Source organism: Dermacentor variabilis, chromosome 6 (genome assembly GCF_050947875.1).
Source record: "Dermacentor variabilis isolate Ectoservices chromosome 6, ASM5094787v1, whole genome shotgun sequence".
Taxonomy (NCBI): Eukaryota; Metazoa; Arthropoda; class Arachnida; order Ixodida; family Ixodidae; genus Dermacentor; species Dermacentor variabilis.
Genome location: NC_134573.1, coordinates 1,341,145 through 1,365,544, shown reverse-complemented (window position 1 = coordinate 1,365,544; position 24,400 = coordinate 1,341,145). Strand labels below are relative to the sequence as shown.

At 48.6% G+C, this 24,400-nt stretch overlaps 1 protein-coding gene across 1 annotated transcript in view; it reads right to left on the bottom strand.

Moving 5' to 3' along the window:
* LOC142584535 (uncharacterized) overlaps positions 1-24,400 on the bottom strand; it is a 714,262-nt gene that overhangs the window by 152,163 nt on the left and 537,699 nt on the right. Inside the window, exon 25 of the mRNA XM_075694643.1 lies at positions 17,348-17,487. Coding sequence (XP_075550758.1) covers positions 17,348-17,487 — 140 coding nt within the window. The remainder of the gene's footprint in view (positions 1-17,347; positions 17,488-24,400) is intronic.

Here is a 24,400-nt window from a genome sequence, read left to right as displayed (position 1 = left end):
ATGAGGTGCCGCAACAGCTTCCAAGTCTTCTTCGTTGACAGTGTGCCTTGCAGGTCGTCACACATCTTCATCCAGTTTTCACTGCATAGTTGTTCCGCATACTCGGTCACTTGCTTGTTGAGCGCGTGTATACGTCTGCGAAGCTTCTTGTTATGTCTTTGCCTCTTCCACCTTCGAGTAAGACCGTGCCTGGCCGCCCACATGTGACTAAGCCTGCTGTCTACGAAGGGAATTTGCGTGGTCGTAGTAATCTTCTGCGTAAATTTCTTTACAAATTTGCATTGCTTTTTGGCCCACGCCCCATACGTCTTGGTTTTCGTCCTTGCCTTCACTGTCTGCGCTTCTACGTAACCGGTCCCAGTCTGTAATGTTGGCTTGACCCAGTTGCGCCTTGATGTCTGTCCCCCCGAGGGTTACACAAATTATATCGTGATCCGAGCCAAGATTTTCCCCCGTGTTACGCCAAGTTACGTCGAGGTTCCCCCAAACTAGCGTCAGATCAGGAGTGGTGTCTCTGACCGTGCTAGTGCCTGTCCTGGTCGGTACGCCCAGTTCGTTAACCACCTCCATGTCGTGATCCTCTATAGCTTTAACCAATTGGTTTCCTCTTTTGGACGAATATTTATAACCTCACATCGTGTGGGCGGCGTTGAAACCTCCTAGCACTAAAATCGGTCTTGTTCTTGCTTCTTTAATGCAGTCCAATATGGTGCCTTCAAAGTCAATGACCCTGCTGGACGGTCGGCAATAAGCATTCAGGACGAAAAAGTTCTTGTCCCCCCCCACTCTTCTGCTGTGAATTTCAATGAGTGTATGTTCGCAGCCTCGCTGAGCGGTCACGTGCTGTGTGGCCGCCACGTTGCTGCGGACCAAGATTGTAGTACCCTTTTCGCTAGGGTCCGTATACGTAATGTATCCCGCGAGCTTGGCCCGGCCGTTGGTCTCTTGTAACGCTATGATATCCGGTTTTTGGTCCAATTTATCAACGAATAGTTGTAATTCCCCTATCTTGTTTCTAATACCCCTACAGTTCCATTGAAATAACGTCGCAGTCTCTTTGTGCTTTCCTTTATTCTTCGTCATTTTCTACTTTTTGAGCGGTAGATTTGCGCACGGAACTAACTTTTCGCGGCCTGACCCGTAGATTAAGCCGTGATGACTTCATCTTGGCAACGGTGAGATGCTTATTTTTCGCATCCATCGTGATGACTCTAACGGAAAGTTAGCTGCATTTGGCCTCCACATTATCCATTCTTACTGTTAGACTGTTCACTTGCGCAGACATTTGGGAAACTTGGCTGGAGATTTGCGTAAGCATGCTCATGACCGACTCCATTGTCGGAGGAACGGCGGCCTCGGCCTTCTCTTCCTCCATGGCAACCACTGCCGTTTCTGTCTGTGGAGTTTGCGTCACTGGCTGCGTCAACGCCGGTGATGTGATCAGCGCCGGTGGCGTGATCAGCTTCGTCGCTGCTGGAGCAGCGCTGGTGGTGTCTCTCTTGGGTACTTTCCTTTTAACTGCACTAACGTCATTATCACTGTTCTTTGTTCTACTGAGCGTCTCGATACGCTCCATCATTGCTTTTATCTGATTGTTTTGGCTCTTGATTTGATTGTTCTGCCTCTCTATCATCTCCTTGAGTTCCAAACAGTGTCTACACTTGCCTTTGGAAAGGCGGGAGGAGGGGAGGGGAGGGAAATTGCTATTGTCAAGAGCGATGGGAGACCCCGCTGCCCAGCCCACCTGTTTCTCGGCGCCGTTGCTCCGCCGGGTCTTCGACTTGGACTTCGAACGAGATTCTCGCCTGCGAGCACCAGTTGCCCCAGTTGCCGATGATGACCTGGTATCGCTCGTGCTTCTCCCTCGCCTTGTCTGGGAGCGGCTGCGACGCCCGCTCGGTGCCTGCCACGCTGTCTGCTGCCACGCTAGCCCCCTCGGTTGCTTCCGCTGCTGCTGCACCTGTTCTCGTTGCTGACGTTCCCAACGCCGTTTACGAACGACGTATGGCGTCTTGAATCTCGCTGTACACTCCTTGTCCGCGGTGAGGTGGTTGCCCCTGCAGAGGCTGCACTTGGGGTTACTGCAAACGTGGCTTTCTTTGGGATTCTTCATGCCACAACCACGGCATATCTTGTCTTCGGGGTTAGGACAAACGTCCATCCGGTGACCGAGGCGACCACACCGGTAGCACATATCGATCTGCTTGCGATACAGCGAACACTCGATCAGCAGGTTGCGGTATCTGATGTAGTTCGGGACCTTGTCGCCGTCGAATGCGATGACCACTGTGGTCGTCTTGCCGATGCAGTTGGCTTGCATAGCAGTGGGATTATACTCTTGAACAATGTAGTTGTTGATTTCTTGAATAGTGTCCATCATCGGGACACCCCTGATGACGCCCTTAACGATCCCGTGGGGGGCGGTCTCGTAGGCGCTGACTTCGTGTGCCGTGCCGTTGATAGTGAGGCTTCTGACTGCCGAGTAGCGGTCTGCGTTCTCTCGTTTAGGTGTACTGATAGCGACTATGTTTTGCTGTTTGTTCGGGCAAAGAACATCTTGCGTCACCTCCTCGCCACTCACATTCGCAGCTGCGACAATGGCTCGGCTGATCTCGAATCTAGATACTTCCCCAATGTTCAGACCTCCCCTGGGACGCATGACGATCTTGATATCTGTGTTGCCTTCGCCTGTGATGCCTGTGTTGCCTCGGCAACACAGGCATCCTCGCTGCCTTGAGTAGCTTGCTCTTGAAATTTTTCCGCTGCGGGCGACGATGCCCGGCAGCCGCCGGCCCCCCGTTGACCGGCGTTAGACTTAGCTTGCTCTCTTGCTCTTGGGTCTTCTTCTGCCTGGCGACGCGCCAGCCAAACTTCTCGGAAACTTCTTCCGGCATTATTTCTTCACCCTCCACTTCCACACGCATAGCGGACGCCATTTTCTTGAAGCACTTCACCTCTAGGTTCCCGGCAAGGTCGATGGCCCCGCCGGAGCATGCCTAAGCACGGCTGCTAGGCCCTGCTTTCTTCAGGCTTAGCTCGCAGCGACACTGTGCTCGTAGAAGAAATCCTCCTAAATCGGAGAAAAATGGTATCGCACCTCAAATTTTGGTATCCACATGGTCCTTGTAACTTCACGGACGCCGTTGTGTGAGACCTTGCATGACTGCGTGACTGCGTGACCCAGTCACGCATGACTGCGTGACTGCGTGACCCAGTCACGCATGACTGCGTGACTGGGTCGTGAGAAGTGAAGACCAGCCTCAGTGCACCACTCCAGCCATTGGAGAGCTCTGTGATGCGCAACACCACCCTCTCGTTGACCTGCACAGGCCGGGAGCTGAAGAAAATTGCCTTGCAGAAGCTCTCTGCTCGGCGTGCCACTTTGCCGCCTTGCTCCAGGCGCATGTTCTCGCCATGCACCTCATGAAAAACCCATTGGCTGCCCGCTGCTGAAGGACATTGCCCCAGCCGTTCCAAGAGGAGTTTCTGACAATTCGGTCGCGTTGGTGTTGCCCATTTCACTGACGCATCGAGGCGGATTGTTTTCGCCAAGCATGCCCTACATACTTCAGTTGAACAAGTGAGCGCGCTTTGGTAGTTACTGGGCAGCGAAATGGAGTGGCGACAGCGAGCCTGAGCAGTCTGTGCGGGAAAGCTGGGGTGAATTACTGGGCCTTTTGCCGAAAAATCGAGGAGCACATGTGAGACGCGTCAGCACATACCATGGCTCATACCCCCTCCGGAACTGGAGGCCCTTGCTTGTTTGTAGGCATGCGAACATTGGAGAGTATACCTTTGGGGTCGCCCATTCACAATGCGCACCGACCACCAGGCTCCGGTCACACTCCCGAGTACAAAAGGAGTAGGTCGACGTCCGTTCCGGATTGCAAGGTGGCACACCAGGCTGATGGCATACAACTCGATCGTTGCGCACTAGCTATATAGAGCATGTTATTTACTCTCAGATCGTAAACTTTTTTAGTATCCAATAACCTATTTCATCCTGCTTAACATGGCTACTGTAAAGGTCTTTCATGTGACACTCGACTAGCTTTCTTTCTTCATGATCCAAGTTCTAACCTCGACTTGAACGTACCTGTAGATGCGATTTTTTTAGACTTTAAAAAGGCATTTGACAAAGTTCCACACCAACGGCCACTCCTAAAGCTTTCCCGTCTGAAGATTGGTCCATTTGCACTAGACTGGATACGTAGCTTTCTCACTAACCGGCAGCAGTTTGTATTTATTAACACGCGGTCATCTAAATGATTTTCTGTAGTTTCCGGCGTACCACAAGGCGCAGTTCTTGGACCACTACTCCTTCTAATTTACATTAATGACCTTACTACTGAGATCTCTTCTAATATTCGTCTGTTCGCAGACGATTGTGTAGTTTATCGACGCATAACTAACACTTCAGACATAGATTTGCTTCAAAATGACCTAAAACGCATTGAGGGCACGGCGAGACCATCGCAGATGCAGCCATGAACCGCCTTATGTTCTTTGTACAGGTCACGCTGACCACTTCAATCCTGTGCGCACCATCAGTCAACTCATCTTGCAGTCTTGATGACGGAATCCTTCTTGTCGACCACGTGGCTGCCGATATTGACACGTGTGCTTATCTTTATCGGGCGACCACGTTTCGCCGCTTAACAACTGTAATCGCACAGCGACGGACGCGCCTGCATGTATCCGACGTTTCTGGAAAGTTATCGATGCTTCTACCCGGCTGTCTGTTGTCGCTGAACCTTGTGTTATCTGATTTCATCGCGTAACGCGAATGGTGTAGAACTTTGTGGAAGGCACGCGGGTCCAAACGATTAGTCTGGAACATTCGACGACTGCTCTATAAAAGCCGACGCGCTTGACCCGCTGATCAGATTTCCGACGATCGCCGACTCTGTTTGCCGCTTTCGTTGTGCTATAAGTGTAGCCTGTTTTGTGGGCACAGGTTCGCCCAATAAAATCTAGTTTTGCCTTTCACAGTATTGCTACTGTGTTCTTAACGTCACCACCACGTGACATCTGGTGGAGGTGCTTGTGCGTTCATGTACCGAACGCCCCCGCAAAGCCGCGATCCAAGCCCGAAGCCCGAGGACAGAACCAACATCGCCCAAGACCAGCGTGCTAGCCACAGACTGCAAGGACTGCCCCCAGAGCACGGACTTCTACCTGAGACGACAAAGAAGATCGTGGTCAAGACAACCCCAATGGCTGCCCCAGCGTCCCCCGTTATCCTACAACAACCTCGGGACCCACCAACCTTCCATGGAGCAGCGACTGAAGACCCGGAATCATGGCTGGAGACCTACGAACGAATCGCAACATTCAACAACTGGGACTCCGACGAGAAGCTGCGGCATGTCTACTTCGCCTTAGAAGACACCACCTGAACTTGGTTTGAGAACAGGGAATCGACCTTGACAACGTGGGACCTGTTCCGTACCGGCTTCCTACGCACCTTTACAAGCGTCGTGCGCAAGGAAAGGGCTGAAGCTATGCTGGACGCCCGAGTGCAGCTGCCAAACGAGAACGTCGCCGTCTTTATGGAAGAAATGAGCCGTTTGTTCCGCCACGCCAACCCGGATATGGCCGAGGAGAAGAAAGTCCGCTTACTGATGCGTGGTGTAAAGGAGGAACTTTTCGCCGGGATGGTAAGAAGCCCACCGAAGACCGTCGAAGAGTTTCTTCGTGAGGCGTCAAACATTGAGAAGACACTCGAGATCCGGAACCGGCAATTCGATCGCCGCACGAACTATACAAACTACGCCGGGGTTCAATCACTGGCCACCGACGACCTACGCGAGACTATCCGAACTGTCATGCAGGAGGAGCTACAAAAGCTGTTCCCATCATCGCAGCCTCAAGTGGCTTCGATTGCCGACGCCGTGCGTGAGGAGCTCCAACAACAGCTTGGAGTAGCCCCTGAATTGCCGCAGCCTGAGCCGCAAGCGATGACCTACGCCGCCGTCGCGCGCTGTCAAGGTCCCCCTCCGCGACCGTGCCAGGGCCCTGTCATGCCGCAGTTCCGTCGTCCGCCGCCGCCGCAGCCAGCACGACCACCCGTCGTCCAGCGCACCTACGCGAGGAAGACGGACATTTGGCGCGCTCCTGACCACCGCCCGCTCTGCTACCACTGCGGAGAAGCGGGTCACGTCTACCGACAATGTCCATACCGGGAGATGGGACTGCGAGGTTTCGCCGTGAACGCTCCGCGCCCGCAGCAAGGTGAACGCCCCCGGGATATCGCCGACTACCTCGCCGCTACTCAGTGGAGCTCTCGACGACCGTCGCGTTCGCCATCAATAGGCCGCTACCTGTCGCCGCAGCGCCGACCATACACTGGCCCAGCGCGGGGCCGGTCAGCGAGCCCATATCCGGAAAACTAAAGGCAGCAACCAAAGGAGGAGCGGTTGCTGTTCGTCGAACTGACGAAGATCCTCCGCTGCCAACGAAGACACCGAAGAAACCATCTTGACGACATAATAATGACACGCCGCCGTCCCGAGGAAGTCAGGAAGCCAAGACTACACCGACGAAAGACAACTTGACGATGCGACGTACCAGCTTCAGTTCAACACGACGCAGCCGTGATCCGACGCCAAGACCCAACTGCAATCCAAGACAAAGAACCACCGACCTCGACGTGCTTCTAGACGGCCATGCAGTCACCGCCTCAGTCGACACAGGCGCCGATTATTCAGTCATGAGTGGACACATCGCCGTTTAGTTAAAGAAGGTTAAGACTGCATGGGAAGGCCCTCAAATTCGGACCGCTGGAGGACACCTGATTACGCCGACAGGAATGTGCACGGCAAGAATTACCATTCACGACCGCACTTACCCTGTCACCTTCGTTATCCTCCAACAGTGTTCACGAGACGTCATTCTCGGCATGGACTTCCTCAACCAACACGGCGCAGTCATCGACCTGAAGTCGAAGTCCATAATGCTGTCGGAAGATCATGCGATACCGCCGGAGAGCCCTCGTAGTCACCACGCCTTGAGTGTGCTCGAACATCAAGTGAGCATCCCGCCTCGCTCCAGCATTGTTATTTAGGTTGGCACCGAAACACTCGCTGACGTAGAAGGCGTCATCGAAGGTGACCAACGTCTACTGCTAGACCGTGAAATTTGCGTCGCAAGAGGGATCACTCGACTGCATGGAGGATACACGAAAGTGTTGCTGACAAACTTCAGCCAGGAGTTCAAGCACATCAACAAGGGCACGACGATCGCATACATCGAGGAAATTCTGGAAAACAGCAATGCATTTGTCCTCTCGGATTCCGCCGCATCTACCCCGATGACCTTAGTTCATCGCGGGCACGCGGGTCCAAACGATTAGTCTGGACATTCGACGACTGCTCTATAAAAGCCGACGCGCTTGACCCGCTGATCAGATTTCCGACGATCACCGACTCTGTTCATCGCTTTCTTTGTGCTATAAGTGTAGCCTGTTTTGTGGGCACAGGTTCAGCCAATAAAATCTAGTTTTGCCTTTCACAGTATTGCTACTGTGTTCTTAACGTCACCACCACGTGACAATATCAACCCAGGCTTGGTCACGCAGTCTGCTCATCAGCCCTGACCTACAGCGCCACCACTGACAGTACAAATACCCGGGCAACTCAAGCACAGCTTCAGAGGGCACGGCGAGACCATCGCAGATGCAGCCATGAACCGCCTTATGTTCTTTGTACAGGTCACGCTGACCCCTTCAATCCTGTGCGCACCATCAGTCAACTCATCTTGCAGTCTTGATGACGGAATCCTTCTTGTCGACCACGTGGCTGCCGATATAAACCGAGGCTTGGTCACGCAGTCTGCTCATCAGCCCCGACCTACAGCGCCACCACTGACAGTACAAATACCCGGGCAACTCAAGCACAGCTTCAGAGGGCACGGCGAGACCATCGCAGATGCACCCATGAACCGCCTTATGTTCTTTGTACAGGTCACGCTGACCCCTTCAATCCTGTGCGCACCATCAGTCAACTATCTTGCAGTCTTGATGACGGAATCCTTCTTGTCGACCACGTGGCTGCCGATATAAACCGAGGCTTGGTCACGCAGTCTGCTCATCAGCCCCGACCTACAGCGCCACCACTGACAGTACAAATACCCGGGCAACTCAAGCACAGCTTAAGAGGGCACGGCGAGACCATCGCAGATGCAGCCATGAACCGCCTTATGTTCTTTGTACAGGTTCGTCCTCATTATTCTTGTCGTTGCTTTCGTAGTGATGATAGCTGTATTATCATCCTGCCGTGCCCTCAACAGTGCATTTCTTTACTTGATGATGCATGGAGTGTGCTTTTGCTGTTGCTTGCTGGTGATATTGAGCAAAATCCCGGACCTCCTAGGGATGAGATTAAGCTTCTTCTTTCGGATATGTCCTCATCCTTACAAGCATCTATTAATAACCTAGCTACGTCGCATTCCGATCTCGAAAAATCTATGAGCGCCCGTTTCAATGAATTCAATGATACGCTAAAAGTGCTCGCTCAGCATACCGAAGCAATCAGCCAATTGCGATCTGAAGTTGCTTCTCTTAAGAAGGTGATTAATGCGCAACAAAAGAAATTGGACGATTTTGAAGACAGAAGTCGGCGCCGCAATTTAGTTGTTTTTGGCCTTCCTGAATCTGATCATGAAAGTCCGAGCACTTTAAAGCACGCAATTACTGAAGACCTAATCCGCGTAAAGCTGGCGATTATCGGTCAGTACCGTAGAAAGGGTGCATAGAATAGGAAAAGAACGGCCTGATAAACATAGACCAGTCATAATGAACTTTTTTGATTTTAATGAGAAATTGCGCGTCCTACACAATTCATTCAAACTGAAAGGCTCAACCGTTTCTGTTAGCCACGATTTTTGTGTGGCTACCTTAAAGAAACGTTCTAAACTATGGCAACATGGCAAACAGTTTAAAGCTAAAGGCCACAAAGTTTCTCTGGACTATGAGCGACTTCGGGTAGACGATAGCGTTTACGTTTGGGATGAGGCCACCTCGCGGCCACTTATGCTACCTCAAATTAATTTCCCTAGAATTGGTCCTTGATTGCAAACAGAGACGCTCCGTTTTATCTTGCTTAATGCAAGAAGTCTTGCCAACAAGTCAGCCCAGTTAGAAGATATCCTCATCCTCTATGACCCACACATTTTGGCAGTCACAGAAACTTGGTTGACACCGGAGATAAATGACTCCGAAATAATTCCCCCATCCCGCAACATAATTAGACATGACCGTACTGGGCGTGGAGGGGGCGTTGCCTTGATCACAAAAAGGGAGATAAGTTGTGTCCAGCTTGCAAACATACCACAGCATGAAAGCATTCGGTGTGACATTAAATATCGAGATTTTTCTATTTTAGTCTGCGTCGTGTACAGGCCTTCCAAAAGCCCAGTGTCATTCGTGGAATCCTTTGCCGTCTACCTAGAGCGCATGCTCCGATCTAATCATAAATTTCTGATGGCCGGTGACTTCAATCTACCTTGCGTTGATTGGGAACAGTTATCAATCTCTGGCTCCATGATGCTGACAGTGCACACGTTCTTCTTGATTCTATGTTCTTTCATGATCTTAAACAGGTTGTACTACATCCCACACGTGTCTCAGAACTCACCCAATCAATTCTTGATCTTGTTTTTATTAAAGGCTTGTCGGACAACCCTACTGTTGTCTTAACTGAAGGTATAGCTGACCACAAACTTGTACATGTGGACTTAGAAATACAAAAAAACAACCAAGTTACACCCATCACGCAGTCCTTTCTAGATTTTTCATCGGCTGATGACGAATCCGTCTTGGATTGCTTACACCTTTCCCTCGATGAATTCAAATGTGATGATGACGTCATGCTTCTCTGGGACAAGTTTAACTCTGTTGTTAAGTATTGTATCGATAAATTTGTACCGACGCGTAGAAAGAAAACTAAATGTCATAATCCATGGATCACTCGTGAAATCATTCATCTCAAATGTAGAATAAAGCGCAAACGCAAATATAAGCTTCCTCAGAGTACCGAATTCCGCTCTTTAAGGGATGCTTTACTCATCAAGCTTCGCAACGCCCGTGACAAATTTCATAATCAGACTATGATTACATTCCTAAAAAGCTCCCCAGACAAGTTTTGGCGTTTCCTGTCTGACTCTAATTGTAGTGTTCAGCAGCTGAGAATAAACAACAGCGTAAGTTCTAATCTTAATGATATCGTCAATGAATTCAATGACACATTTTATAAAGCATTCACTCCACCTTCAGTTCTCAGCGCCCATGATTAGTCGTATACGCTATCTACATCTCAATCAATTCCTGACATTTCAATTAGTCGTGAAGGAATTCTTACTATGTTGCTTGATATTGACGCAAAAAAATCGCCTGGAGCCGATGGTTTGCCTAACAACTTTCTTCGATGCTACTCAGAACTAACCTCTGAATTCCTATACATTATTTTTAATGCATCTCTTAAACAGAGCTCTGTACCGAAAAACTGGCTCACGGCCAAAGTAATACCAGTGTTTAAATCTGGTGATAAACTTACTCCTAACAATTATAGACCTATTTCCCTCATAAGCACATGTTGTAAGCTCTTGGAGCATATTATCGCTAATCACATATCTAACCACTTGGAAGCGAATAAATTTTTTGTTGATTTTCAGCATGGCTTTCGTAGAAAGTTTTCAGCCTCAACTCAATTGTTATCCATTGTACATGACTTTGCCAGTGCCATTGATGACCGCGTGCAGATCGACGCTATATTCCTAGACTTGTCAAAGGCATTTGACTGTGTGCCACATGCAAATCTAATTGAAATTCTTAAATCACTTGGGTTACCAGAAAATATAGTACACTGGACTCAAGCTTATTTGCCGAATCGTGTTCAATTTGTGGAAATCGATGGTGTGAAATCTAATAGCCTGCCTCTTTTATCCGGTGTACCACAGGGGTCAGTGTTGGGACCCCTGCTGTTCCTTATCTATCTAAATGATGTTGCTAAAAATTTGGATTCTAGTGTCAAGGTGAAATTGTTTGCTGATGATTGTGTCATTTATTCCACTGTAAGGAGTTCCTCATGCCAGGATACACTTAACAACAGTCTTTGTAAACTCGCGGGCTGGTGCGACGATAGAGGAATGCAAATAAATTTTTCCAAAACAGTGTCAATGACAATAACATTGAAACGAAAACCACTACTTTATACCTACCACATTGGCAATCGGAACTTTGAATCAATTACTTCTGTTAAATATTTAGGCATAACAATTAACAGCAACCTCAAATGGGACACCCATATTAACAACATATGCAACAAAGCTTTCAAAAAACTGCTTTCTACGTAGAAAGCTAAAAAAGTCCCCTTCATCTGTCAAGCTACAGGCTTATCGTTCCCTCGTACACCCAGTCCTAGAGTATGCTTCCATAGTGTGGGATCCGTTCATTAAAAAGGAAATTGACAAACTTGAACGAATTCAGCGCCTGGCTGCACGGTTTATTTGCTCAGATTACAAAACATCTTCATCAGTTTCTGGCATGTTAGGCCAACTTGGACTGGATCCGCTCCACGTGCGCCACAAAATCGCCAGGTTGAAATTTTTTTACTCGTTGTATCATAATGAAACTGGTTTAGCAAATGCCACATATATTACCCATGCTCCACAAAGGTCGTCGCATATTTTTCATTCTAAAGTAGTTCAGTCATGCTTTGCTCGAACTAAAATCTTTCAGAAATCATTTTTTCCACTTACGAGCGAAGAATGGAATCATTTACCGGAATGTGTTGTTACATGCACTTCTTATGTTTCATTTGAAAATATGTTGACAAAGCATCTTTTGTAAACCCTCTCCTGCTTGGGCAGCATTGCTGCCTGCAGTATTGTGTAAATGAATAAATAAATAAATTATGGTGTAATGAATGGTTGACGTCTCTAAATACTAAAAAAACCTCACTAGTTTCTTTCCATCGCAGACAGCATCACCAATCAGGGAAATACACCATATACAGCTCCGAAATTTCTTCCGTTGACTCATATAAATACCTCGACATAACGTTTTCAACTACCCTAACTTGGTCACCATCATGTCCTTAACTTAGCCAATGCTGCGAATCGAACCCTTGGTTTTCTCCGTCAGAACCTAAGACTTGCTCCCCACCAGTAAAATTATTAGCTTATGGTAACCTCCTTCATTGGGCAAGGCACGTCGGACGGCATCGCGCGATGTCTTACTTGCTTGCTCTTCATTTCATCCCGCTTGCCGACCACTACGGGAGATTGGCCAAGAAGCCAATGCACAATGCTGCTTGTGGATCTTCGTCATCAAGCTTCCACAGCTGCCTGCAGCAATGGCCAGTTGGCAGTAGTACCACGATTGGTCTCGAACCATGTTCCCCTCAGCACAGAACGACTGGCACCTACCCAGCGTTTATAGTCTGTGTCAAAAAGAGTTTTTTTCAACAGCGGTACCCACCCAGTCACACATCTATAGTGACCAATGTCGGCGTGAAAACGGTTCGCTGAAGAGAGGCACGCATGTGTATACACATCGCCACCACATACTCAGTAACCCAAGCTGTTACAATTGTTGCTTTCGAACCGTGTTTACCCAGCACAGCAGCTCAATGTACTAGCCATTCAAGCACAAACTACCCAAGTCAGCAGGATAATAGTTACATAGAAACAGATAGCACGAATATTATAGCCAATACCATTCATTGGGACAAACATTCTGCTACTTCTAATAGCACAATGTCCAAGCATCATTATTCAAAGAGGTCTCTCAGAAATGCATCTAGTAACTCAAAACTTCTCGCAGATAAATCTCACATACTGACAATTCTAAAATATGCAAATGTGACCTGAGACCCATTTACACATCTTAGCCTACATAAATTGGAGAGAGTTCAAAGCAAGGCTGTAAAATTTAGCTTTATTAGTTACAGCTCCTCATCTATTACACATTTAATTAAGGGGGGACACAGCTTTCACATTGCATTGCATTCACATTCACATTGAAAAATGGGCAAAAAATCAATTTTTGAAAATCATATTTTGAGTTTCTATAACTCTTTTTCTACGTGATTCTGAAATATCATCACTGTAAACCATGTAGAAGTGATCAAAAAGCTTGTTTTATCAGCCAAGGAGGCAAAAAATTTCGTGGAGATCAAGAAAGAACAATGTTTTTCAAGTGACTATCTTGGGAACAGTGCAACCGAGCGCCGCCATCTTGATCTCGTTGGAAAGCGAATTTCTACGTCTTCAAATCTGTTGCTTCAGCAATCCAGTCCATACAGAAACAAGCACACAAAGGGCAAATGATTGAAGGTTGTGCCGGAGTCTGGAATTGGCCGTGCCCTCCATGTGACTCCAGCGCGGTTTGCCATTGGTCGGGCACTCGCGTCGTCTGCTCGGCTCTTTGAATCTCGTGAGTCTGGACGCCTCCACTAAGCGTAATCTCAACGTATCAAAATGGACACTATGTGGAAGTCACAGTAGGGTGGCTGATCCCTACATTTGTGGATGCCTCAGACTCACGGCTACGCATTCTGAGCATCGGCGACGCGGACTTTACAACTAAGATTCGCGTGCAGAATCCTCGGACACGCGGCTAAACCTTTCAGCACTTGGCGTTTCGAAATTCGTGACCAAGCACATCGCGCACACAATCCTCGGACCCATGGCTACGCATTTTGTGCATAGGAGTTTCTGACTCTGCGATCAAGCACATCGTGCACGGACTTATCAGACCCCTGCCTAAGCATTTCGTGCACCGGCGCCTCCGACTGTGCGAATAAGCGCATTGAGTGTCAACTCCTCGAGCCCGCGACTAGGCATTTCGCGCGTCGGCACCTCAGACTGTGTGGATAGGCATTTCACGCGTCGGCACCTCAGACTGTGTGGATAGGCATTTCGCACATCGGCCCCTCGGACCCGCAACCAAGCATATTACGCGTTCACTCTATTATCATATTGTCATGATAGCTTGTAAGAATATCTATCGTGCCACCCCTTCAAAGACAGAACCTCATCATGAGCTCTGTTCACTGAGCCTCTTGGGCTGGCACAGACACCTGGCTGCAGACGTGATCGAGGCATCATACAAAAGTACAATTCTAGAAAGCACCTAGCAACTGCATATCTATCACTTGCTCTCTGATCTTAAGTTCCACAGCCATTGTTAACTAAATATGACTTGGATGGCTGCTGACACTCAGCACCTTCATTCAGTAACATGGTCAATTCTACCAAAAAAAAAAGAAATGGCTCACTCATTGTACTGGAGACTGCTATCAATCAGGCAGCCTGCAGGTACAACACTGGAACTATATTCATGGCCACACAGAGTTCAGCACTTCACTTTGATACCCAGGCACCATGCCTTTTGTAGACCAGCAGCAAAGAATGCCATACGAAAAAAATTTGGGGGGGGGGGGGGGGATGGAGGCACACCAGACCCGAGGCCACATGTACAAGAAGCCCCACATCACAGAACACCCCAAAGACTACAAATTTGGTGCCGTTTAGAGAACTGAAGAGAAGGTAAAACTTTGAGAACCCTTTACTCAAAACTGTTTTTTTGCCTTTCTGCTCAGTATTCTGGAGCTGATTTCTTTGTGACCGTTTAGCATATTTTGACTCTTCCTTTTTTTTTGTCACGCTTCTTGGGCTACAGTGCAGGTAGTGACATTCTTGCTTTCTTATCTTGACTCTTTGTAAGTTTAAAATATGGCTATTCATCTACCCCAAAAGTGTGCTTGATGGGAAGGTAACACAAAAAGTGACACTCCAAAAAATTTGTTGCAAAAAAAAAAAAGCAACAATGTCATGACCTTCAGCATGCATATAGCTAAGCAGTCAATACTTATCAAGCCTTCTATCATGTTTCTTAGTTTCCCCAGGCTCTCCAGAAAGTTCAAGGGAGCAAAATTCTGCACAATAAAATTCAATAAAATGTTCTCAAGGTAACGCTCTGAAACTTTTAATGGAAGCATCAGGGAGACATTCTAAACATTTCTGCCAATTTTCATCAAAATCTATATAGAAATAAGGAAGTTGATTTTAAAGCCACGTACCCCCTTAACCGGGCTGACTTGAAAAAAATAGCAGAAAGGAATAAAATATCTAGCCTTAAGTTTGTGTTTAAAATTGTTAAGGGTAAGTTAAGCAGCTTAACATCTCATTACATTTCATTTTCCTCTAGATATTCCACAAGACATCCCTTTTCATTAGTCCCATTTCCATGCAGAAATGATGTTCTTGGATATATTTTTTGTTTCTGGAACAGTGGTGAATTGGAATCGTCTTAACGTACGTGTAGTAATTAAGATAAAATTAATCACTGTTAGGCTATTCTCGAGATGTAGCACTGTTGATATTTCTATGGCAAAAGGCTTGTCTGCGTGTTGATTTAAAATGTAGGATACATAGTGATATTCATGTAAAATATAAGAGTCTGTGCGTATTGAATGATGTTGTGATGTATGTGTTTGCCTATAAAAGCCACACTGCAGAAACGCCTATCAATGATAGGGCTTGGGCTAGTTGGTTCATGGTGCAAACAAGGTCCTTTCTTCATCTTGTGTTCCGTCAATTTTGCACTGTCCCTCTACTTTTGCGCTCTATCATTGGGGTTAGCAGTATTGTAAATAAAATAAAATGAAGAAATAACCCCCGGAAAGTGTGTAAAGTATTCTAAGGATGCTAACAAATTTAAAATTCATGACTTGGGATCTGGCAAATACCGTAATCAGACATAGTGAGCTCCAGTAGAAAATCCTCCTAGGAGAGGCCTTGAGAAATTGGTGTTTTTGATGGAAGTGTATTTACTGACCCCTAAGCTCCACGGAAACAGATGCTGGCACTAAGAGGATCACTACTGGGGCCACCATAGGGGTCAAATACAGGAGTGTTGACAGGACAAGTTCAAATTATCCGGTGAAGGCCAACTTCAAGTTCAAAATGACGGAAGTTTGGGACCATTGCCACTATCTGAGACCTTCGGACGACATTGAACTAACTGAAAAATTGAATTAACCAGAGTCTACTATATTTCATGTGCAAGAATCGATAACAATTAAGAGTAGAGGGGCATGAATGCTACCCTGAGGGACACTTAAGGGAGAGTGAAACACCTCCGTTAGGCAACCTGGCAGACGTACAGCATTTGTGCGATGAGACAGGTAACTAAAAAAAATTTGGCAGAGACGCTTAAAACTCCTTACATGCCGGAATGGGAAAGAAAGCATTATAGTCCCTTTGGTGAAATGTTTTTTTTTTTTTTCTGTGCATTCCTTGTCAGGAGAAGTTCTTGCCCAGGTAGGTTCTAACTGTGCCTTGGTAAGGCCAAATGAAAACACCCCAAGCGTCACAGTGCGCTTGCTTGCCCGCGAGGTGTTCATAACTCAAACGACAACTCAGCGGCATTCAATTGGACATTATTGCTTTTTATTTTATATTTATTTATTTCACACTGTCAAACCTGTTCTTGGGGTCTTTACAGGGAGGGTGATGTGTCAAGAATACATGATACATAATTTTCATTCCATGTAACGTACAAATTCCCTGACGCTGTTGGTAGATAACAAAAAAAAAGACAATTTACCAATTTCTTTTTTCAAAGGAATTAATTTACTTTGTTTACATGAACCCCCTGAAAAATCTGACATCAATCCAAGCATTTTTTATGTTTTTACTCTGTGCTGTTGGCTATTTTTGGTACCATCTTTCAGTCACGCCGATTACGCTGGCGGATTATTGTGTAATGGGGCAAATAATGCTTTTGCATTAAAACAATGTCAGATATTTTCTGCATATGCCATACAAATCCATCTTGCATAGGAGCAGAGGGTGGGAAACCAAACTGAAAGTGCTGGACAGGTAGGAATATATATCTAGTGTACATCAGGCCTCTGGTAGGGAAATCAGGTGCAAGTCTAGCAATAGAAAGCTGGATCAGGTATTTTGAGGATGGTCTGCAATTTTCTGATTGACATTTTTGCTCTGAATATAACATTTGAATGGTTGATTAGTTATGAATAATTCTGTAGTTAGGTGAAATACAAAAGAAATAGTCCGACTTGCTCCAAGCAATGGCAAACAACATTACCTCGGTTCTTTCCAGCTATATTGCACTTGCATATACTTAAAATTGGGCACAGTTACGTGAGACAGAACACGGTACAACAAAAGCGGAAGACGATGCTGGTGGGCTACTCTACCCATTGAGTGAATTGAGTGGCAGTGGCATTCTTGAGAAAATTTTCTTAGACTTTAAACTGTATGTAAATATTCCGAAGCATTTTCACCGAGGCATGCACCAATGATTAGGGTGACTTACTTCCAGAACTGCGTGGGCAACGGGCAGCCAAGCGCGGTAACAGGCAGCTCGGCCAAGGGAAGACCCCGTCTCAGCCAGTGGTAGACTACAGCAGGCAGGTGACCTTCTGCCCAGGGCTTGATGTGCGCAAAGCCAAGGACCTACACATTGAAAGAGAATCAAAGAAATTTGGCAGAACTCATTTCACAATGACCATCGACAGTAATGCATTTAGTATTGAATCAATACAGCAACACAACGTACTGCCACCACTGAAACTAATTGTGCATGCGGTGCGCACCAACTCGTCTTGCCGCGCTTCCCTCACTTGGCACTGTCTGGCACCACAAGGCCTGCACATGGCCTCCGAAATGCCCGAGAAATGCTTCGTGCAGCAACCGGGCTCGTCTGGATGGATGTTATGACTGTCCCCTTTGCAATGGGGCGGTAGCCACCTTGCTATTATGCTGCCTAATGTCCTTCCTAATTTAAACAATGAAAAAAGAAAAAGAAAAACACTATGAAGTCCCACAAACACATTTTATGATCTCCTATTGCTAACTGTGCTTTTGTACGTCTCCGTATTTTGTCGTTTCCCTACTTTTATTCTACCAATTCTCCAATCGCCTTTTACTAATCCTTATTGCGGAAAAGTTTACTTTTCCACCGCTCTCGCTGAACCCAAGGGCTTCGAGGAGGCCAGTGGTGCCTAAATCGACAGCTCAGAAGACATCTTCACATTCTAATAAAACATGCTCCATAGTTTCCCCAGCTTTTAGCAGCAAGCACATGCTTCTTCTTTCTTCTTATATTGCGCTTTATAGGTGCATGTTTATGGCATCCCGATCTCGCTTCGAAAAGTAATGAGCTTCCCTTTGAGTTATCATAAATTGTTTCTTTCCTGGTTTCGTTTTTTCCTTTTAAGTAGTTACTCATGGCAGGTTTCTTTCCCACTGCCGCCACCCAGAGTTTATTTCAGCCTCTCTGAATTTCAGCTTGACGTTCCTTATTGCTGTGTTGCCCACCCTACAGGCCGCATACTTGCTGGTAAGCTTCCTAGTTCTTTCCGTCCACTGTGAATCACTGTTTTTCCTGTACAGATACCTCAACACTCTCCCAGCCCATTCACTTTCTTCCGTGAACACGCAGCTTCCAAGATGACGACGGAATACAGACAATTGCTCCCTGGCTTGTCACGCGCCCAGTAGCGCATAATCGGTCACTACAGTTGGTGAGAGGTTCAGAGAAAATCGCCCACACACCCAGAGCATTTGTGGCACAAACTGCTAAAGCGGTGGGTTGCCGTCCTTGAGGAACCCTTGTAACGTGGGTTCAATTCTGCTTAGCATCTGTAAAATTTAAGGGATCTTCTTCTTTTTCTTTGTCATTGTAGAGTGGCATATACCTAGTTACCCAAGTTTCTGTCAACGACGTTTGTTGAAGAGTGGCAGACACCTTCTGGCGGTGTCCCAAGTTGGCATCAAAGAGGCTCGACGAAGACCAACTGGCAGAGACAGAGTGGCATATGCCCCGTGCTCCAAGTCGGCGTCGAAGAGTTTCATTGAACGTGTCCAGTCCAACAACTTCAGTGACCCGTGTAGGCGTGAAAGAGGCTCAACGAAACACATAAGTATGTACGCATTGCTAGACACTCAGCCCCCCAAGTTGGTCCAATGGTTGTTTTCGAACCCTGTTACCCCAGCACAGCAGCCCAATGCGTTACCCATTTGACCATGGACTACACAGTGTCCCAGGTAAGCGTGGGAAAATGGTCACACGTACGAACACATACACACGCAGGCAGACAGAAATGTCTCGTGTGAAAAGGCTCCTGTTAGGACTGCACGTTTTTTTCCTTTGACTAGAGGCAACCCTTAGACGCCTCGAACCTTTTGGTTCCCCTGTGTATGGGTCGTGACCTGGTACGCAGAAGTACCCAGAGCGCGAAAATTTGCCAATGCGCACATGCAGCATCGGGGCACCAAACACGATTGCTTCTCTGTTCGAAATTTGTTTTTCGAATTTGGAGGTAAGTTAGGAGTGCAGCCCTTACATGAGTCGATACGGTATTTTCATGTGTTTCGGTCCTAATGCACCAAAAATATTGTCACGTTCGCCTACAATTCCTCGCGCCACGACACAACTGGCTATTCATCCTTCCATCACCTTTTCGGCCGTGAGCCGACTTTGATTTTCGAGACTCTCCTTTCGACCACACTCGGGATGTAGTACACTCGGGATGTAATAGCCACAGCGACTGAAGCACACCAGATTGCCTGCATTCTTCTCTCTGCTTCACAGACATGCCAGAAGTGCCGTTACGACCAGCGCCATCACGACATGAACTACGAACCAGGTGCTCTTGTGCTAGTTTGGCATCCAACTCAGCGTGTTGGTCTTTCCGAGAAATTCCTCTCACAATACTATGACCCTTACCGCATCCATCGCCAGGTGACCCGTGTCACATACGAAGTGCCTCCGCTGATTGCCACGGTGCCTTCACCTCTCTCTGACATCATCCACGTCAGCCGTCTCAAACCTGACCTTTCCCAGACCAATGAGCCGCACCAATGAAGGGCTTTTTTCGACGGGGGTGATATTGCTACGGGGTAGTATTTCCAATGACGAAGAGCCGAGCAGGAAGAAGACGAAGACGACGATTGGAAGCTAGCGCGGGCTGTTGCCTCTAGGTCAACTGCGGCGTATCGCCTTGTAAATATACTTGTAAATAGCTTTTCGTCGGTGTCTTCCTACGTAACATATTTGGTGGAGGTGGACGTTCCCTGTACCTCGTCACGGAGCTTCGCAGTGGACGGTACGTCGAGCCTTCCTTCATGGCTCCCGGCGACGACAACCCAACTCCGCCGGCTCCGACACCTGCTGCCACTTCGACGACCTACATCACCCTCTCCGCTCCCCGTGATCCTGGCGTATTCTCGGCAAAAGGTGGGGAAGACGTCGAGGACTGGATCAGCCTGTACGAACACGTCAGCCGCAATAACCGGTGGGACCCTACTATCATGCTCGCCAACGTCGTCTTTTACCTCGGTGGCACACCTCGAGTTTGGTATCGGACGCACGAAGATAAGCTGACCAGTTGGGATTCGCTTAAGCAAAAGCTTCGAGACTTGTTCGGCAACCCCTACGGTCACCAACTTGTCGCGCAGAAGGCGCTTTCCGATCGTGTGCAGACGTCAACGGAGCCCTACGTCACATACATTCAGGACGTCTTGGCTCTATGCCGCAAAGTTGACGCACACATGACTGAGTCCGACAAGGTCTCCCACATCCTCAAAGGCATTGCCGATGACGCCTTCAACTTGCTTGTATTTAACAACGTCGCGACGGTGGATGCAGTTATAAAAGAGTGCCGCCGCCTGGAATTCGCTAAAAGCCGACATATCGACCAACAGTTTGCCCGTCTGCCCAACACCCCAGCGACATCTTCCTGTGCCGACGCTCCTCGTCCCACCAACACTGGCGATGTTACCAGGATTGTCCGGCGTGAGATCGAGGCCGCCTATCCGGCTGCGTTCGACTCCAGCCCCTCCAATGCACCTGCAGTCACTGTTTCCCTGATCCAGGCTGTTGTCCGCCAGGAGTTCGCCAACATGGGTATTCACACCATCTGCTCGGCCCATCGCCCTGATGCCCACCCGGCTTCTTCGATTCCACCCCGTCCCGCACCTTCTTACCCACCACGTTTCCGCAACCCCTCTGAATGGCGCACTGCAGACGACAAGCCAATTTGTTTTCACTGCCATCGAATTGGGCACATTTCTCGGCACTGTCGCAGTCGCTGGAGTTGCCTGAACCAGTCTACATATACTGCCTACTCTCGCCCCCCAGGTGGCCTTTCTCGTCCCTATGCTGTCCGATCAGATAATGCCGCCACCGATTCTCCTGCGCCGAACCGCACCTCTTCTCGTTCACCTTCGCCCAACGACGTCAATCTCGCTCTCCCCAGCCCCGTCGTTCCTATTCGCCGACTCCCTTCGGACGCCGCTCCCAGCCGGAAAACTAGACGATGCAGCGCCTCGAGGTGATGCTGCATTGCTCCCTACACCGCCAAATCCTCTCCTGACCTTGCCCACTCATCTGAACCTTCTTGACGTGCAAGTCGACGGTGTTCCTGTATCAGCTCTCATAGACACTGGGGCGCATTTGTCGGTAATGAGCGCGGACTTTCGTAACCGGCTGAGGAAAATAATCACGCCCGCCACGACGCCTGTTGTCCGTGTCGCCGATGGCGGAACAGCCCCTGTAATTGGTATGTGTGCCGCCCACATCTCCTTCGCCGATCGCTCCACTACCGTGCTATTCACAGTCATCGCCCACTGTCCCCACAACATCATCTTCGGCCTCGACTTCCTCTCCGCACATTCTGCTCTCATCGATTGCTCATCGATTGCCTCGACCTGCCTGTTCTGGATCCCGCTGAACAACACCTTACTCGCCTCAGTTCCGTCGATTTCGTTCGCTTGCCACCTTCGGCGCTGACTTACGCTGACTTCGTGTCATCCCCACCAGTGCCCGACGGTCACTACATCGCGGCTCCTCTGCAAGACGTCCTCCTTACACACGGGATCACACTACCTCATACAGTTTTATCTATTACGGCGAATTGCGTCTGCCTGCCAGTGGTCAATTTTGGTTTGACGACACAAGTGCTGCCACGCGGGATGTCTCTGGCCCAACTTTGCTCATTCGAGGATCACTCTGTAGCATCGATTTCAGTAGACGACAATTCACCCGATCCTCCTCTACCATCGCAGTCGGCAACTTGTACCATCGCCGACTTACAGAAAATGATTGCACCCGACCTGCCGTCCGAGCACGCTCGTGCGCTCTACCGCGTTCTGCTTTCCTACCAAGATATTTTTTACTTTAACGATCGTCCTTTGGCCCAAACAACAGCTGTTAAACATCGCATTAATACCGGAGATGCCCCTCTTATTCATCGCCGCCCGTATCGAGTATCACCGGCTGAGCGTCAAGTTATTCACACCGAAGTTCGCAAAATGCTTGCCAAGAACATTATTGAACCGTCATGTAGTCCATGGGCGTCACCGGTTGTGCTGGTAAAAAAGAAGGATGGCTCATGGCGCTTTTGCGTGGATTATCGGCATTTTAACAGGGTTACCAAAAAGGACGTGTATCCCCTACTTCGGATTGATGACGCCCTTGACTGCCTCCACGGTGCTCGCTATTTCTCCTCTATTGACCTTCGCTCCGGCTATTGGCAGATTGCCGTGGACGATCTCGACCGCGAGAAGACTGCCTTTGTAACACCCGACGGTCTTTATCAATTCAAGGTGATGCCGTTCGGCCTATGTAACGCTCCTGCCACTTTTGAACGCATGATGGACTCCCTTCTTCATGGTTTCAAATGGTCCACGTGTCTGTGCTACTTGGACGACGTTATAGTATTCTCCCCAACATTCGCTACGCACCTCGAGCGCCTCTCAGCAGTCCTGGACGTTTTTCGGCGAGCCGGTCTGCAACTCAACGCATCGAAGTGCCAATTCGGCCGTCGCCAGATTACCGTCCTTGGACATCTCGTTGACGCGAACGGAGTGCAACCGGACCCAGGCAAGATCCATGATGTTACGCACTTCCCTGTTCCGAAGTGTGTCAAGGATGTGCGCAGCTTCATCGGCCTTTGCTCGTACTTCCGCCGTTTCGTCAAAAATTTCGCGGCCATAGCACGACCACTAACCGAGCTTTTGAAAAAAGACGCCCCTTTCCAGTGGGGCGACAACGAGGCCTCTGCATTCTCGCTTCTCATCGATCTTCTCACAACGCCTCCCGTTCTGGCCCATTTCGATCCTTCTGCGCCTACCGAAGTCGGTAATGTGGGAAGAAGAGGACGCTGATGGTGGTCTTGGAGACGACGACGAATAATTTAGTATTATCACTGCTCAACGCTTGTTGGCTCAGCCATTAAAAGCCATCTGTAAATGGACGCAAGCTTCTTCCTTCCTGTAACAATATTATTACGATATCATCGAGCGATGCTCAAGAAACGAGCCGCTGCGAGAACGACGAAGTTGGTCGGTGCGCTTGGCGCAAGCAAGGGTCGGCCTGGCTGCCTGGCTCCACTGTAAATAGCCTGTAAATAGCCTCTTCTGTCTGTGTCTTTCCACACACAACATTCTGGTGGAGGTCAGTGATCCCCGTCCTTACCACGGAACTCCGAAGTGGTCGGCACACCAACCTTGTCACCATGCCTCCCGGTGACGCGCCCACCTCTGCAATGGCTTCAGCTTGCCCCATTGCTCCAATCGTCATGGTCGCCCCACATCGCGACCCAGGTGTGTTCTCTGACCTGGAGGGTCAAATGTTGATGGCTGGATCAAACTCTATGAACACGGTAGTGCTAATAACAGGTGGGACCCAACGATTATGCTTGCTAATGTCATCTTTTATCTCGGCGGCACCCCATGCGTGTAGCACCAAACGCATGACAACGAGATAACCAGTTGGGTCAATTTCAAATGGAAGCTATGGGAACTGTTCGGCGAACCCATTGGGCGCAAGGCTGCCGCGAGAAAGGCTCTTGCGTCTCGTGTTCAGACATCTACAGAGCTGTACGTTTCGTGCATCCTCGACGTCTTGGCTCTCTGCCGCAAAGCTGACGATACGATGTCTGAAGCAGATAAAGTGTCGCATGTGCTAATAGGCATCGCCGACGATGCTTTCAATTTGATTGTTTTCGGTCACGTCTCGACTATCGACGCCATCATCAAAGAATACCGTCGCCTTGAACAAGCTAAGAGCCGCCGTATCACACATCACATCACGCGGCTACCCAACACTGCTGCTACGTCGACATGTGAGGGTCGACCGCGTCAGACCACCCCCTGTGACGATGTAACCCGCATTGTTCGCCGCGAGCTCGAGGCCGCCTGTTTGCCAGCTTTCTCCGCGACGCCTCCCGATCCACCAGAAACCACGATTGCGCTGATTCAGGCCGTCGTCAGACAGGAAATTGAGAACATGGGTCTCAACTCCGTGTGTTAATCGTCTACACCCACGGTTCCACAGTTCTCTAGCAGCCCTCCTCATCCCCGG